This window comes from Rhincodon typus, chromosome 7, assembly GCF_021869965.1.
Source record: "Rhincodon typus isolate 14 chromosome 7, sRhiTyp1.1, whole genome shotgun sequence".
In the NCBI taxonomy this organism is placed as follows: domain Eukaryota; kingdom Metazoa; phylum Chordata; class Chondrichthyes; order Orectolobiformes; family Rhincodontidae; genus Rhincodon; species Rhincodon typus.
In genome coordinates, this window is record NC_063338.1 from 44,148,229 (window position 1) to 44,165,219 (window position 16,991).

The 16,991-nt window shown below is 36.5% G+C and overlaps 1 protein-coding gene across 1 annotated transcript in view; it reads left to right on the plus strand.

The window, feature by feature from the left end:
- dnah9l (dynein, axonemal, heavy polypeptide 9 like) overlaps nucleotides 1-16,991 on the plus strand; it is a 365,602-nt gene that overhangs the window by 224,108 nt on the left and 124,503 nt on the right. The window contains exons 54-59 of the mRNA XM_048599208.1: nucleotides 4,049-4,191; nucleotides 11,822-11,983; nucleotides 14,263-14,496; nucleotides 14,922-15,068; nucleotides 15,639-15,752; nucleotides 15,846-15,989. Of these exons, the coding sequence (XP_048455165.1) occupies nucleotides 4,049-4,191; nucleotides 11,822-11,983; nucleotides 14,263-14,496; nucleotides 14,922-15,068; nucleotides 15,639-15,752; nucleotides 15,846-15,989 (944 nt within the window). The remainder of the gene's footprint in view (nucleotides 1-4,048; nucleotides 4,192-11,821; nucleotides 11,984-14,262; nucleotides 14,497-14,921; nucleotides 15,069-15,638; nucleotides 15,753-15,845; nucleotides 15,990-16,991) is intronic.

Below are 16,991 nucleotides of genomic sequence, written 5' to 3' on the forward strand. Positions count from 1 at the left end.
TCCGCCTCCCACTCTCTCCCTATTTATTTCAAAACCCCCTTCCCCTCCCCCTTTTCTGATGAAGGGTCTAGGCCCGAAACGTCAGCCTCTCTGCTCCTATGATGCTGCTTGGCCTGCTGTGTTCATCCAGCCCTGCACCTTGTTGTCTCAGACATTTATTGTAGTATGTTTTCAGGAAAGTGTCATGCTTCAACTGATCTGAGGTAAGATTGAATTTGAGTCCTTTATTCCCTCAAGGGTATGATAATATAATACATGCCTCTTAAAGTTATACTGACCTAGTGTCCATAAGACATGGCACATATTTAAATGAGGAGAGATTTCAGAACACTAGTGCAGAGGGATCTGGATGTCCTAGTACATGAATCACAAAAAGTTATCATGCAGGTATAACTCATGATTAGGAAGGTGAATGGAATGTTGTTTATTGTAAAGGAATTGGAATATAAGAGTCAGAAAATTCAATTACAGTTGTACAGGGTATTGATGTGAAACACAAACCAAAGGAGCTGGCTTGCCAACAGGCAAAGGCAGAGGTAAAGGAGCATCAACTACATGAAGAAAAGGTGGGGGAAAAACAAGGCAAAGAAAATTCGAAATTTACTGACATGAATGATTTCCTGGTTCCTTCACTGCCACAAAAATTACTTGTGGCCGACTACACAAGGACAAACTCCTTTGAGGACCGAGAATGGGAGTGATCTGATCAAGGAAAGGAAACTGTCAGTGCCCACTGGGGGAGCATTTTAAATACCTTTCCAATAAAGAATCTATTCTTGTTTGAGTCTGTTTTCAACTCCATTGCACAATGCTCAGTTAGAGATCGTATTGGAGTCCAGCATATGGAGACAATAAAAACCATTAAATACATGAAAAACAACAGTCATTTGATCCTCGCTAAAACATTTGAGCACGGAGAAAAGGAGGTAGTATTAAAACTCCATGGCCTTGATCCACAGATCCAGAATGAAGAGAAATTCCTGAATGATCTTAAGGATGCCATGATTGTGACAGTCTTGACGAAAGGGGACACATTCAACTGTGGAAACAGAGACATTACCTTGCTTTCCATTGGCAGAAAACATCAGTACAAGGAACCTTCTGAACTGACTCATTACACTTGCTGAGGACTTAACCATGAATTTAATGTGGTTTCACGTCTTCAAGTGGAATGCCTGACATGATTTTCAAAGCTCTCCAACTGCAAAAAAAAGTTGCAAACAGCATTAATCTCTTTACATAGCATTTTTGATTCAATTTAATCTTAAATTTTTTAATTTAATTCTTAATTCTTTAATTCCTTAAAAGCCCTTAATTCTTAAATTGTGTGGTACTCTGGGGGATTATGCTGAAGTATGGATGTCCTCCAGTTTTTGCCATTGTCATTTGGCAGCTTCATAATGATATGCAAACTGTGAACCTTACCATGTATCCATTCTAAGGCCTTTTGAGGTAAGCCAGAAGTCAATGTTCTGCCATTGTTCCAACTTTCATTTTTAATTCTAAGATTATTAGTGTCCGAATCAAGCAGAGTCAGCATGGCTTTATGAAAGGACTAAACTTACTGGAGTTCTTTGCGGAAGTCTCAATTAGACTGGATATAAAGAAACAAATAGATGTGTTGTGTTTGAATCATAACATAAGAGCCAGCGATGTTTGTGGTAGTATATTGGAGTGGATAAGGATTGGTTCATGGGCAAGTTTAACAGGTAGGGATAAGGATTTTTTCTCAGATTGGCAACCTGTGACCAATGTGCTTCCACAGGGATTGGTGCTGAGACCACAGTTTAGAATACATATTAATGACTTGAGGAAGGAAGTACTATGCTGAAGTTGGGTACTACAGTACTGAATGTATTGTAGCCACATTTGCAGATGGGTCAAAAATAGGTGAAAAGGCAGGTTATGGAGGGATACAAACAACTTGCAGAGAGATGTTGATAGCTTCAGTAAGTGGGCAAACAGCCGGCAAATGGAGTATAATGTGGGAAAATGTGAAGTTGTTCATTTTGGAAGAGAGAACAAAAGAACAGAACATTACTTAAATGGAGAATAAATTGCGCAGGAAGCTGCATCACAAAGGGCTTTGGGGGTACTTGTGCATAAAACTAACACACAGGAAGGCTGATGGAATGTTGGCCCTTATTTCAACGGTTTGGTGTATAAAAATAGGGAAGTCTTACTGTAACTGTATAAGGTGCTGGTGAGGCCACATCTGGAGTACTATGAGCATTTTTGGCCCCCTTATTTTAGGGAAGATATAATTTCATTGGAGGCAGTTCAGAGAAGGATGATCCTTGGTATGGAGGGATTATCTTACGAGCAAATGTTAAACAGGTTGGGACTCTATGCACTGGAATTTAAAAGCATGCAAGCTGATCTTATTGAAACATAATAGGATTCTTAAGGGGCTTGACAGGGTGCATGCTGAGAGGATGTTTACCCTCATGGGAGAGTCTAGGACCAGAGGACATCATCTTTGAATAATGGGGCATTAATTTAAGACTGAGATGAGGAATTTCTTCTCTCGGACTTGTGAATCTTTGTAACTCTTTTTGCCACAGAGAGCTATGGGGGCGGAATCCTCATGTATATTTAAGCCTGAGATAGATTTTTGATCAGTAGGGGAATCGAGGGCTATAGGGAGAGGGCAGGAAAGCGCACAGAAGGAATGTCAGATCAGTCATGATCCTACTGAATGACCAAGTAGGCTTGAGGGGCCAAACAACCTGGTGCTGTTCCTATTTCTTATAACCTTGTGGACTGTGTAATCATAATGCATACTTTATAAAGAAGTCTAATCTGACTTTCTGAAATGAGGATCTCCTATTAAAAAAAGGTGATTCCAAGATGTCTCATAATTGCTCCTTTTTGATTCAATGTTAGTCAAAATGCACACAGTAGGGTGTGTACATCTTGACAGCAATCATAAAAGGAAACATTTAGGATTTCATTAACCTTTGCGCCAGACTCTAGAAGTGTAAGAATTAAAGGGCGCCACAAAAATTTCAGCACAATTTACTTTGCTTTGTGAAGCAGTGATTCGTCATAGTGTAGCAACCATCTTAAGCTTTTGATCTGAATATGACAGATGTGAAACACTTTTTAAAGCAGAACTCCAGGAAAACACTCCAGACACCAGAGGAGGGGCATTTCAACCAAAGGGAGAACAAAAAGAAAGTTTTGCAGAAATCAACTTCAGTTCTGTTGAAAGAGTGCAGGCAATCTGCAAGTGCCACAGCCAGAGAACTAGTAAAGAGAAAGAAATGTTCACTCTACTTCCCAAATCCTGCTCTGCTTACTGAGATCACGTCCTACTATTCAACTACATAACTATCATGCATGCTGAATTCTAGCTTCAAGTTTTCAGCCCCTTCGCCTCAGGCTAATCTTCAAGCAAGTAACAGATCTGCAGCAATAACAGTCTGATCTTACTCTCATCTTTGTGTATCTTCTTAACTAGTCCTACTCCTAATTTTTGTATTTTCAGCTAACTTTTTACTTGGTAATTTTCAACTATAGTTGTGCAATAAACTAACTTTTGATCTTGATTAAGAACAAAGCTTTGTTGTTGTTTGTTTTTAAATTGGAACAATTTAGGTTAAATTGCATAACCTAAAAAGGGAGCTAAACAAGCCGTAAAAATTTCAGTTCATGTTTCACATGCTAATGTAGTCATGACACTAGCTTCATGTAATAGTTATACACTTACTATGTATAATGTATCTAAAATAGTATATAAAATAATTTTAGAGTTATATCCTATACAGTATGTCTTCATTCAGTCAACACATTCAAGTTAACTAACCTGTAGTTTTGCCCACTACCACACAGATTTTCTGTTCAAATCAGAATGCAGCTCTTTTTGCATAAATTCCATGGACAGATTTTCTGTTTAATTAATGGTTTATTTTTCTTCTCTATGGAATGACAATATTACTGGGTTTGCATATATTTGAATGCCTGTAGTTTGAATCTATGTTTATATGGAAAACTAAGGAAAATATTGCTTTGAAATTTTCAACACAAATGCACTGTTGTGTTTCAGGAGATATTCCAGATTTGTTCAATGATGAAGAAGTGGACAGTATTATATCTACCATGAGAATGGAACTACGAGGTCTTGGATTATTGGACACCAGAGAGAATTGCTGGCATTTCTTCATTGACCGAATTCGCCAACAGTTAAAGGTCATCTAACATTATCCTTATTTTGCTTAATCTGTTAATTATAATGACATACAGTATACTAATTTCCACTGCACGATTAAAATTTATTTATTTCTATGCAGAAAATAAGTTGTTTTGTGTTCCAATATCAGAAATGTGTAACATGAGAGCAGCTATGTATTTGAATTCTCAATTTAACAAAAGAAAAAAAACATGATATTCTCTCATAGCAATATTCTGTACTCTACCGCAGCATATTTCAGTTTCACAAAATTCAGATGAATGCTAATTACAGGAGAAAGAAATGAATATTTTCATTATTAAGGCTATCTTTTGTCAAAATTTGTGTCTTTAGTTATTTGTCAACGAACAAGTGACAATGCAATAGTATATTTCACCTGTTGTGTATTCCAGGTGTATTGTATTGAAAATATTAGAAATAGTGGATTTAATTTTTTTATGGATTTTATCTTTTGCTTTGGCACATAAACAAGAATATTTTTGACCTAACATTTAACACAGAGAGATTCAGAACAGGTTTTAAACTAAAATATTTCATTAAGGTCTGTAAAATAGTCTGCAAAAGAGATTTATAACCTATAAAGTCTTACCAATAGCAGGAATATCTGATAAATGAATAGCTATGATTAAAAGCGAAAGTGTTAGAAATACTCAGATGGGACTTGAAGCCAGCCCTTCCACTTCAAAAGCTGGGATGCTCTGCTTTGAAAAATATTGTGAACCCACCTGCACTGGTAGGCCATGCACTAAGGTTGACATAGGAGGTATTGCAAAAAAAAATTAGTTTTAGTTTTAGGTGATCACACAAAGTAGAGAATTTTAGTATAAACTTCTCGATATTTCACCTTTGAGACATCCTCAACCTTCAGATTTCTCACCACAAAATGAAGTTCTAACACATCAAATCTTGCACCCAGCCTTGTCTGTGTGCCTAACTAATTGAGCTGTCCTACAAGATTCCACAGCTGCTACATTCCATCTTTAGAGGCAGCTGAATGTTTTGGCACAGCCAAATATGGGATTGACATGCTCCAAGTAAGATTGTTGATGTAGAATTACTTCTGACTTTGGCCTGCTTTATCTGCAATTTTAAAGTGGCAGAAGCTTGATTGACAGTTTTGTTGATGATGGAATTTGAATTCAATACACAAAAAAATTCTGGAAAAACCCATGTGGTTCACCAATATCCTTTAGGGAAGGGAACTGCCATCCTTACACAATCTGGCCTTCATGTGATTTTAGGCTCACAGCAATGTGGTTGACTCTTAACTGCCCTCTGGGCAATTAGAGATGGGCAATAAACGCTGGCTTGCCCAACGACATCCTCGTCCTGTGAATGAATTTTTTAAAAATTTCTTCCAAATTTAATCTAGAGCATTTTTTCGAACTCATTAGTGCCACCCATAGAGATCATCCATGTGACTCAACAAATGCCTGAAAGTTCTTCACCGTATTGCCATGAAAATTCTGCAGGATCTGCTTTGAGTTGTGTTAGCCTAATTTCAGGCCTCATCATAAATTACTACACTGGGGAAACATCATTCAAACTATAAATGCATTTTGTTAAACTTCCAGATTTTCCCTTCTATGTCAAATGCTTCTTTCCTTCAGAAGCAGAAACACTTCTTTCTGAAGCTGGTTCCTTGCAGAAAAGTTGCTTTTACAACTATGGACTTGCACCTCCGTGAATCAGTAGCTAAAATAGTCAAAAAAAAAATTCAACATCACTTTTTCAGCTGCAGATGAGTCTATTCTGATCTCCCTATTGCTTAAACATTCCGTAAAATCTCTGGAACCCAACCCAGCCTTGACATCTGTTTAAAAAAAAAATTTCTGTACAGTTCCATCTTTGTCAAAAAACAGGTTGGCCATTATCTGTAAACTCTGAATATACACATATTCTTCCCAATTTTCTAACTATTACTATTTTATGTTCTAATATATTGATGGCTAAAAACACCCCTTGATGAAGGGGACTTCTGCTTCTGACCTGTTTCTAAGGAGGTTTGGCACTTCCCTTGTGACTCTGTCCTCTTATTTGCCTGTTACCTCTTCCTTGTATAGTTGTTTCTAGATTACTCCTTTCAGACTGCTTACTAACCATGCTTTCTACTTTGTGATCTTTTGCATAACCAAGTTATATGTCTTGAATTATTACTTGAATTTGAGCTGTACTTTCTTGTTCTCCATCTTGAACTGACTTCAGCTAATCAATGGCTCTGACCTCTTGTTTTTCCTCCTGGATATATAGTCAGTTCTCATACTTGACCACAAATGACTTTGCTCATCCCACTAAGTGGCCATTGTTCAGTTATCTGATTGTTCTGGCCGGTATAATACTTGGGAACCTACTTTAGGCAGACAGGCCCAAGATGAGATTGCTTTTTCTTGTTCATCATGATCAGAAAAAGCATCAACATTTACCCCTTGAACTATCAGATCCATCTGTAACTCTCAGAATCCATGGGCACTTGATGTCCAATGTGCTTCATTATCACCACCTCCCACTTTCTCAGTTTGAAATTTCTTATTGCAATACTATTAATTGTGAGGAATATGATTTACAGTCCAATTTCCATTTTGTTTTATTTGAGTCTTCCCATCATGTCCTGTAGTTTTACTCCGACCTTTCCATTCCTTACACCCTTGTCTCCTATAATAAACCCAGAAGCCACACGACACCAGGTTATAGTCCAACAGGTTTATTTAAAATCGCAAGCTTTCAGAGTGTGCTCCTTCGTCAGGTGATTTGAAATAAACTTGTTGGACTATAAGTTGTTGTTGTATGACTTTTGACTTTTTCCACTCCAGTTCAACACCCGTATCTCCACTTCATGGCTCCTGTAATAAACTATGTCACCAAAATTGAAGTTTCCCACGCATGGTCTTACATGATATCATAATGCTTTCCAAATTTTTATTGATGCATTGGCATTGATGAACACTTTATCACTGCTTGTTTGACCACAAAAAAATTTGAATTAAAGCAATATATTAGAGTTTCAAAAAGAAAGAGCATGCTGCTTATAGTACTTAACATGGTTTATGTAAAGTAATAAAAGTATCCAGCTTTCTCACACTCACAAATAGATTACAGAGTGGGAGACTATGGCCTAGTGGTATTATCACTAGACTATTAATCCAGGAACTCAGGTAATGCTGTGGGGACTCGGGTTCGAATTCCATCATGGCAGAAGGTGGGATTTGAATTCAATAAAAATCTGGAATTAATACTATAATGATGACCATGAAACTGCTGTCGATTGTCAGAAAAGCCCATTTGGTTCACTAGTGTCTTTCAGGGAAGGAAACTGCTGTCCTCACCTGGTCTGGCCTACATGTGACACCAGACCCACAGCAATGTGGCAACTTTCAGAGACAGTATGTTCCTGTAAGTGTGCAAGACTGGTAGATGTAGGGAATGCTGGATGATGAGAGAAATTAAGTCTGTGGTCAAAATAAGGAAGGAGGCATATGTCAGATTTGGACAGCTGTGATCAAGTGAATCCCTATAAGGACAGTAGGAGTACACTTAAGAGGGAAATCAAGAGGGCAAAAAGGGGACATGAGATATCTTTGGCTAAGAGAGGTAAGGAGAATCCAAAGGGATTCTATCAGTACACTAAGGGCAAAAGAGTAACTAAGGAGAGATCAATGTGGATGCTTACGTATGGAACCACGGGAAATGGGTGAGAAACTAAATGAATGTTTCATGCCACCATTTACTGTGACATGGAAAGACATGGAAGCTAGGATATTTTGGAAAATAAATAGTGATGTCTTGAAAAGAGTCCATATTACAGAACAGGAGGTGCTGGAGGTCTCAGAACACATAAAGGTATATAAATCCACAGGACCTGATCAGGTGTTTCCCAGAACTTTGTGGGAAGCTAGGGAAAGGATTGCTGGGTCCCTTGCTGAGATATTTGTATCATTGACATATATGAGTGAGGTGCCAGAACACTGGAGGTTGGCTAATGTGACGCCATTATTTAAGAAAGGCTGTAAGGAAAAGCCAGGGCGCTATAGACTGGTGAACCTTACATTAGTGGTGGGTAAGTTGTTGGATGTGGGTTTTGAGGGACAGGATTTACAAGTATTTGAAAAGACAAGGACTGATTAGGGTTAATTAACATGGCTTTGTGCATGGAAAATCATGTTTCACTAACTTGATTGAGTTTTTTGAAGCTTTTTGACAAAGAGGATTGATGAAGGCAGAGTGGTAGACCTTGTCTATATGGACTTCAGCAAAGTGTTTGGCAAGGTTCTGCACGGTAGACTGGTTAGTAAGGTTACATCACATGGGATCCTGGGGAAGCTAGCCAATTGGATACAAAATTGGCTTGAGGGTTGGAGACAAAGGGTGGTGATAGAGGTTCACTTTTTGGGCTGGAGGCCTGTGACCAGCAGTGTGCCACAAGGATTACTGCTGGGTCCACTGCTTTTCATCATTTATAAATGATTCTGATGTGAATATAGGAGGCATGGTGAGTAGGTTTATAGATGATACCGAAATAGGTGGTGTAGTTGATAGTGAAGAACATTGTCTCAGAGTACAACAGGACCTTGATTAGATGGGCCAATGGGTCAAGGAGTGGCAGATGGAGTTTAATTTAGATAAATGTGAGGTGCTGCATTTTGGTAAGGCAAACGAGGATGGGACTTACATGCTTAATGGTAGGGCTCTGGGAAGTGTTGCTGAACAAAGAGACCTAGCAGTGTAGGTGCATAGTTCCTTGAAAGTGGAGTTGCAGGTGGACAGGGTAGTGAAGAAGTCATTTGGCACGCTTGCCTTCATTAGTCAGTACAGGAGTTGGGACGTCATGTTGTGGCTGTGTAAGACATTGGTGAGGCCACTTTTGGAATGCTGCATACAGTTCTGGTCTCCCTGCTATAGGAAGGATGTTGTTAAACTTGAAAGGGTTCAGAAAAGATTTACAAGGATGTTGCTGGGATTGGAGGGCTTGATTTATAGGGAGAGGCTGAATAGGCAGGTTTTTCTTCCCCTAGAGTGTCAGAAGCTGAGGGCTGACCTTGCAGAGATTTATAAAATCATGAGGGTCATGGGTAGGGTAAATAGCCAAGGTCTTATTCCTAGGTTGGGGGCATCCAAAGCTAGAGGGAATAGGTTTATGGTGAGAGGGAAAACGCGGGTGCATGTGTGGAATGAACTGCCAGAGGAAGTGGTTGAGGCTGGTAGAATTTGAGCATTTAAAAGACATCTGGATGGGTATATGAATTAGGAAAGGTTTAGAGGGATATGGGCCAAATGCTGGCAAATAGGACTAGATCAGGTTGGGATTTCTGGTCAGCAGGTTGAACCAAAAGGTTTGTTTCCATGCTGTATAACTCTACACAGTTAGGGATGGGCAAAAGTTGTCAGTAATGCCAACACCCATGAATGAATAATTTTAAAAATCCTCTGTCTGGTTATTTGGTCTTGAAGATTGGTGATACGTTTATTTCCGGCTGATTGGTATGTTCCTCCTGAGTTTGTAGTTTAGATGGTAATAATCTTGATGGTTGATTTCTTTTTATTTCTGGAGGCAGCAGCCACTAGGTTGAGTTCTTTAATATCTGTCTGCAGCACATGGACAGTCATCAGCAAACTTGTTTCAAAACTTGCAAGTTGAATGGAGAGAGAGAAAGAGGGAACTCATGCAGGTATTGCTTCTTCAGCACTGCTTATGCATGCAACCTGCAGCCAAAATAGTTAAACACAAGAAGACTGGCTTATCACGTAATTTTCTCCCTCCAAATGCCCAGTGACTCAAATATGCTCATGGCTAATAGATTTCCGAAGTCTGGCTAACAAGATTAGAATACATCTGGGCACACCTGTTTAATACCAGAGCCCCACTATCCAAGTGTTTCTATAAAGACTTGTTGCCCACCACTTGTGAATTCAGGCATTGGTCGAGATGCTTTGATAATGTTTTGGTAGGAGATGGTCACCTTTCACCTTCCTTCAAGTTAATTGTTCCCAGTGACATGCTACAGACATGTTTTAAGGTGACTTAAGAATGTAGAATGTACACTGATGCTAATGTTTAGCTATTTCTGAAACTGTGATTTCAAGAGATTGGAATGTGGCTTCAGCTATTTATTTTAAAAGAATCAATTGTTTTCTCTGGCAAGTACACTCAAGAATCATTTTTGAAATAAAGCATGATCTCACTGTGGCATAAGACTGATGTACCTTCTCCTGCAGGCCAAGTGAAATAGAAACTACAGCAACCATGGTTGATATAAGCAGAACTCTTAAAGTCAGAACCAAAGCCTTCAACCAGGTGCCAACCATTCCCCTCACCAATTTCAAGGTGCTGAACAAACCTGCAGACATTTCTACTAACTCAGCAATAGCTAGTAGAAAACAATGAAAAACTAACCTGAAATTTTAAGAATGAATGGAGCATTCAGGTTAAAAATGATACTGACTGCTGTAATCAAATCAGCATCTGATGTTATGATCTGACTCCTCTGCTTACTGCCAATGCATGCTGCCATCACCCATACTAATACTGTAACCAAAATAACCTCCAGCAAGGCCAGTACCAGTAAAGACAAAGAACTTATGGATGCTGGGATTTGAAATGGAAACAGCACTCGAGGAACACAATGGGTCTGGCAGAATCTGTTGAGAGCAAAACAGAGGTCCACTGACCGGTCATAAGAACAGTTCTGACAACTGGTAACTAGACTCAAAATGTTAACACTTTTTCTCAACAAATGCTGCTGGAATTGTTGTGTTTCTCCAGCACTCTGTTTTTGTTTTAGTACCAGAAATGTGATTATGCAGCATAGATGCCATTTTGGACCGAGATGGTACTGAGCTATGGATGGTAACGGAATTGAATTTCGCAGCTAACTTAAATGAGTAATCTATGATTAACTGATTTTACAATATAATTTTGAATCTAACATTGTATTTGTCGATGCATAGAATCCCAAAACAAACAAATCAATATTCGCATCCACAACACAAACAATATTGCAATTTCCCTCAGCTTTTTCAACTACTTAATGTAGTGTTTTGAGGAGGAGAACAATTTGGCATCTTTGAAAATTTAAAACCCAGATGTTTCCCATTACATTTCTCTCTGCAATGTTTGCTGTCTCAATGACTGCTTTATTACAGAACTGGAATTGAATTCAAGACAACTTAAAAATCCTAAGGGCATCTTTATATTAAGCTTACCATCAGCCTATTTTCCATTATGAATGGTGGCAGTTTCCACAGGGGATCATCCATTCGTCTGTTGTAACTTTATTGCAAAAGCCCCACAACCCCAGAAGAAACTAAATAAATACTTTTTTTTCTTAGAATTCCTACAGTTCTTTCCCAAAGTTATGGACAATGGAGCAACGTACTGCAAAAGCAGTTCATTTTTCCTGTAGTTTATACCTGTAGAGCTGGCCTATTAATATGGCAGTTGCAAGGAATACCGTTTTTATTCCTGTTTCATTAATATTAACATCGATGTCTCTCTTCTCTGCATATTTCACCCAAGCCTCTACCATGGAAGAAACTCTTCTTCTAACCAATTGAATGCCTGGGACTACAGCTCAAAAAAACATTAAAGCAAGTTTCTCTTGCACATAATTTTGATAGTAAACATGTATTTTTCAGGTTGTTCTGTGCTTTTCTCCTGTGGGCTTTGTTCTTCGGATGAGAGCAAGGAAGTTTCCAGCTGTAGTGAACTGCACAGCCATTGATTGGTTTCATCCATGGCCTCAAACAGCACTGGAATCTGTAAGCCACAGTTGTATTGAAAAAATTGATGGACTGGAGGTAAAATTCATATAGTTTGTGCCTTATGTCAAGCAACGTAGTGTTTGCTGCCTGTCGTCTACAGAATTATTTAATCATGAAATTAAAAATTGATTTTCCCCCTAACAAACCATGTAGACCCAATAAATGATAGATAAACTGATATTTCATTCCCGATGGCAAACATGTAGAACATTTCATTGCTGTAATAAATTGTCATGAATTGATGTCATTAGAAATTTTTGGGTACAAACTTCCAATGATGCATTTACCAGTACTTAAATAGACAATCATATTTTATTTTCAAATGGTTTTACATATTTTTCAAAAGAATACCGTCCACTTAAAAGCATTTATAAAAACAACTCCAATCAACCAACAATTTCACTAGTGAAAAGGATTTTTATAGTAATGCTATAATAACCACTTCATGATCTTTCCTGATAAAGTAGAAAAATTAGCAAGTTAGTCTACTGCATATTATAGAACCTTATACTGAAATATTGCAGTTATTAATTCCACTGTAAATGCAGCTCTTGTATCCAAAACAAAATTCTCATACAAAGATGGCATCTCTGGATGTTTTTTTGCCTGTGTTTAATTTTTGATATAGCTTCATTTCTTATAAATGCGAGTAACTGTAATCCTACAAATCTTAGTATCTAACTGGAAGAGCAATTGTTTTACACATGGAATTTCAAAGTGCAACCTCTGAAAATCCTTTTCAGAGTATGTTACTTGTTTTAAATGCATAGTTCAAAGCCTTGAACTTCCAAATTTTCTTTTAATTACATATTCATGCATTTACAGACCCCAAAAATCTTTTTTTGTTTTTATGTATCAATTATGCACCATGCAGTTTTATGCAATTTTATTAAATGTTATATTAACATTCCGAAGAAATTCAAAAACCAGTTTTATTCAGTGAAGTTGCGTGTTTGTTAACTTTATTTGCATTCCAATACGGTAATATAAATTTATTGCTTGTCAGGCTTAAATTGACCCCATATTTTTTAATAAGTTAAGAAGAGTGACAGTTAATTTATCTAAAATGGGAGTATATTGTCCCAGAACGTATTGGACCTGAAGGCATGTTTTAAAGAGTTTTTTAAACACTTATGATACAGTGTGCATTAGTGTGAAAACTGAGTTTAGAATATCCCATTAATGACGCAATGATCAGTTACCAATGGAAATAAATAATTCATGATGAAGGAAATTACTCTAATTAGCAAGCAGTTCTAGTCCTTTGATAAAACCCAGCTCTAATTCCGTGAAGGGCAGGAAGTGCTGTCATCAGTCAGCCCTGAAAAGATTAGCATCTATTATGAATGAGGTTAGGCACCCTAGTGAAGCCATGTGTGTCCTGGAGACAAACTTAATATGTTCAAAAACGGGGCACAGTTAGTTTCACCAACACACCATGACTCCTGCTGAGCCATTGTGTATAGGTACATGCACATAGCCACAGTCTGATCATTCTTTTCCTGTCCATCATTCTGACAACTGTGAAAATATATTTTCCATGCAAAGTAGAAATAGGGCAAAAAGTATTTGTATAAACAGCATGACATGTCAAAGAATTTGTTTGATTCTTCGAATGAGATCTTTGAAATGCAGCTTATTATTCTAGAAGTATTATGTGTTTTTAGTATTGGAATGAAGAATGTCGATATCCAGTAAACTATGTCATATAATTTTTCTTCAAATAGATGAATAATTTATATTTTTGCTATTATTTATAATCTACTCTAGCCAGTTAGTGTAATTTTCATGTTGTTTTGTGATAGTGTATGGGCCAAAATAAAGTTCTATAGTTTTGATTTGCTTCATAGATTCCATCTCTGAAACCCTAAACCTTTTAAAGTGAGTTATTAGTTTGTAGTGTTTTGATACTACAGGCAAGATGTTTGCTACTACATCATTAGATCACAAGACACCTATCATAACAGTAATATCTTTCTTTTGCATTCAGAATTAAGGATTAAATAAATGTAAATGCATGTCAAATCATTTCATATGATCCTGATCAAAATATGTGATATAGTAATGACTAAACTTGTGTATTTATTAATGCATATATGTTCACATTTTATTTTACTTCAAACATGTCTACTCACTATGTAACTATTTTTAAATATATTAATTTATACAGTTAACATTTACACTGATCTAATTTAACTAATTTATGCAGTGTACTGAGAAATGACTAGTAAACTTATATTTCCTTTGTGTAGTCTATGGATGCATTTTTTTATAGCTTATAATAGTTGTTTTCTCACTACTTTTTTTTATTCTAGACTGAAGTGAAATCTTCTATTGCTCAGTTTATTGCTTACGCACACATATGTGTGAATGATGTTAGTGTGAAATATCAGCAGAATGAAAAACATTACAACTATACCACTCCAAAAAGTTTCCTAGAACAAATTAAATTGTATCAAAACCTGCTGAGTAAGAAAGGAAAAGAACTAACGCAAAAGAAGGAGCGACTGGAGAATGGTCTTCAAAAACTACAAACTACAGCTTCACAAGTAAGTATTGGAACCAAAATTGTCGTTGACATAATTACATAGCTGAATGGATAAGAAAAGGTATATTTTGTATTTACAGAATTTAGCAAGGATTAAGTAATTTTAACACTACGATTTATATAACCAAACCAAAAGTAACATCCGTTACTGCATATCTTGGCCATTTTTCTCATGTGTATAAGTCTCTATTGGGTTTTTGGAGAAATATATAACTTTGAATGTAGCCAAAGAGGACTGAAAATAATTAAACTGTTTTAACCAAGGCACAAAGGAATTCTTTACAGTTCCCCAAATACCAACTACCTTTAACTTCCTGACCCTAAAGATAATGGATTGTCTTATTATATAATAAAATTAAAAGCTCAGTTACCATAGTCTTTTTTTTAATACTTTAAACAGTGCATGTCTTGGTTTTAATTATCTAGGTGGACTTTCTGAAGGCAAAACTAGCTATTCAAGAAATGGAACTTCACCAAAGGAACAAAGACGCTGAGGCACTGATCACCAAAGTAGGGCAGCAGACTGAAAAGCTGAATCAAGAGAAAGCTATTGCTGATGCTGAAGAGCAAAGGGTATATGCATGAGTGACGACAGTTTGTCCAGATAAGACACATGCAAGAATATGCGTTTTAAAAAGCTAGTTGCTGAGGTTTTCAATATAGTTTATAAAATTGCATACATCTAGATTTAGTTTTCACAGAGAATGCTTGTGTTCAGCCAGATTTCTTTTAAACCAAAAAGAACATGCTTGTGTTTTTGTCAGATGGTAAAATACAAGTGTAAAATGCATAAGATTATACTAATTGGTCAGTATTTATGAAATCATTGTATAAGGACACTTCCATAAATCACATACAATTGGATGCTGCTTTATCCACTTCTTTTCTGTTGGTCTAATATTTAACATCATATCTTGAAGACTTGTATTTCTCAAAATAGATGATTAAAAATTCAATGTTATAGTAATGTATTCAAATCGGAAAAGTAAAACCCAAATGAAAGACTGACTTTTTTTTTAAAGAAATAAAAACTATGGTATGATAAAGAGAAAATTGGCCAAATAACTTGTTACTACTACAAACTTTAACTTTAAAGAAGTTAATATAAGCCAAGTAAAAATAAACCCTCAAGTATTGTTGCAGGTGACTGCCATCCGAGCAGAAGTGTCTAAGCAACAGCAACAATCTGAAGATGACCTTGCAAAAGCTGAGCCTGCACTTTGTGCTGCAAATGCTGCCTTGAACACACTAAACAGGGTATGAAGACCAGACTACAATATTTTCTGGAAGCATTATTAGCAGTTTTTCTCAAAAATTACAGAACATTTTGTTTTCTTTTTGTATTTATAGTCAAACTTGACAGAATTGCGAACTTTTCCAAATCCACCTGCTATTGTTACCAATGTTACTGCTGCTGTTCAGGTGCTTTTAGCTCCTAATGGGAAAATTCCAAAAGATCGAAGTTGGAAAACGGCTAAAATGTTGTTTACCAAGGTAACCTAATATTAGTAATCAGATGTCAGTACTCCTGAGTTAAAACTCTTAATTCAGTTTTTTTTTAAAATCAAGATACTCTTGGTGTATTAGTATGACATTTAAATGAATCTAATAAGAAACTCAGCATTTTTTACACTGCATACGTATTCAACATATTATGCTAATTTTCTTTTTATTATGCTGCATTTATAATCTGACTTGCACAAAAGCCACAAATAATTCAGCTGCCAACAAAATGCCCACTAAAAATATTTCTGGTTATGTTATAGATTTGTTCTACTTTTAAATGAAACGTAAAGTAAGAGAGTATATTTATAAAAGTGTGTAGAGTAGAAATAATTCACTGAAATAATTTCTGCTGATAAGTCCTGCAACCTTTATATGTGAAGAAAATTTACTAAATATCACATTGAAAAGTCTTTGGTCTGGAAATAAAATCATTAACAGACAAATTATTCTGTGCAGTCATAATCACAGATTTTTATAATTGATTCTCTTCACACTATGGGGATGCTGATAATTGATTCTGCATAAAATGACTAGCATGTTGATTTATGTGTTCATGAAAATATGAGTTAACATGTTATAATAGAACTGCTCAGTACAAAATTAATAAAATTTAAATGCTGCATTGCTTGGGCCTCATATTTGGTTCTTTACAATGTGAGGTTCATGTACGCTATATTCAATTGAACAAAATGCCTGTTAGTGTCTTGATGTATTTGAAATGTTCTTTTGCTATTTTCACAGCCCATTATATAATGGTCAGTGATTCTATGTTCTGCCCACTCTTCCTTTAATAATTTTTTTAAGGATTAGATTTTTGAATTGTATTTAAATTAAACTTCAAGTTTAAGAATGATAATGTGATATTTACATCTTGAAGTATAAATACTGAGCTCTGCTAAAATGTGGAGCTGAAGGAACACAGCAGGCCGGGCAGCATCAGAGGAGCAGGAAAGCTGACGTTTCGAGTCTGGACCCTTCTTCGGAAAAAAA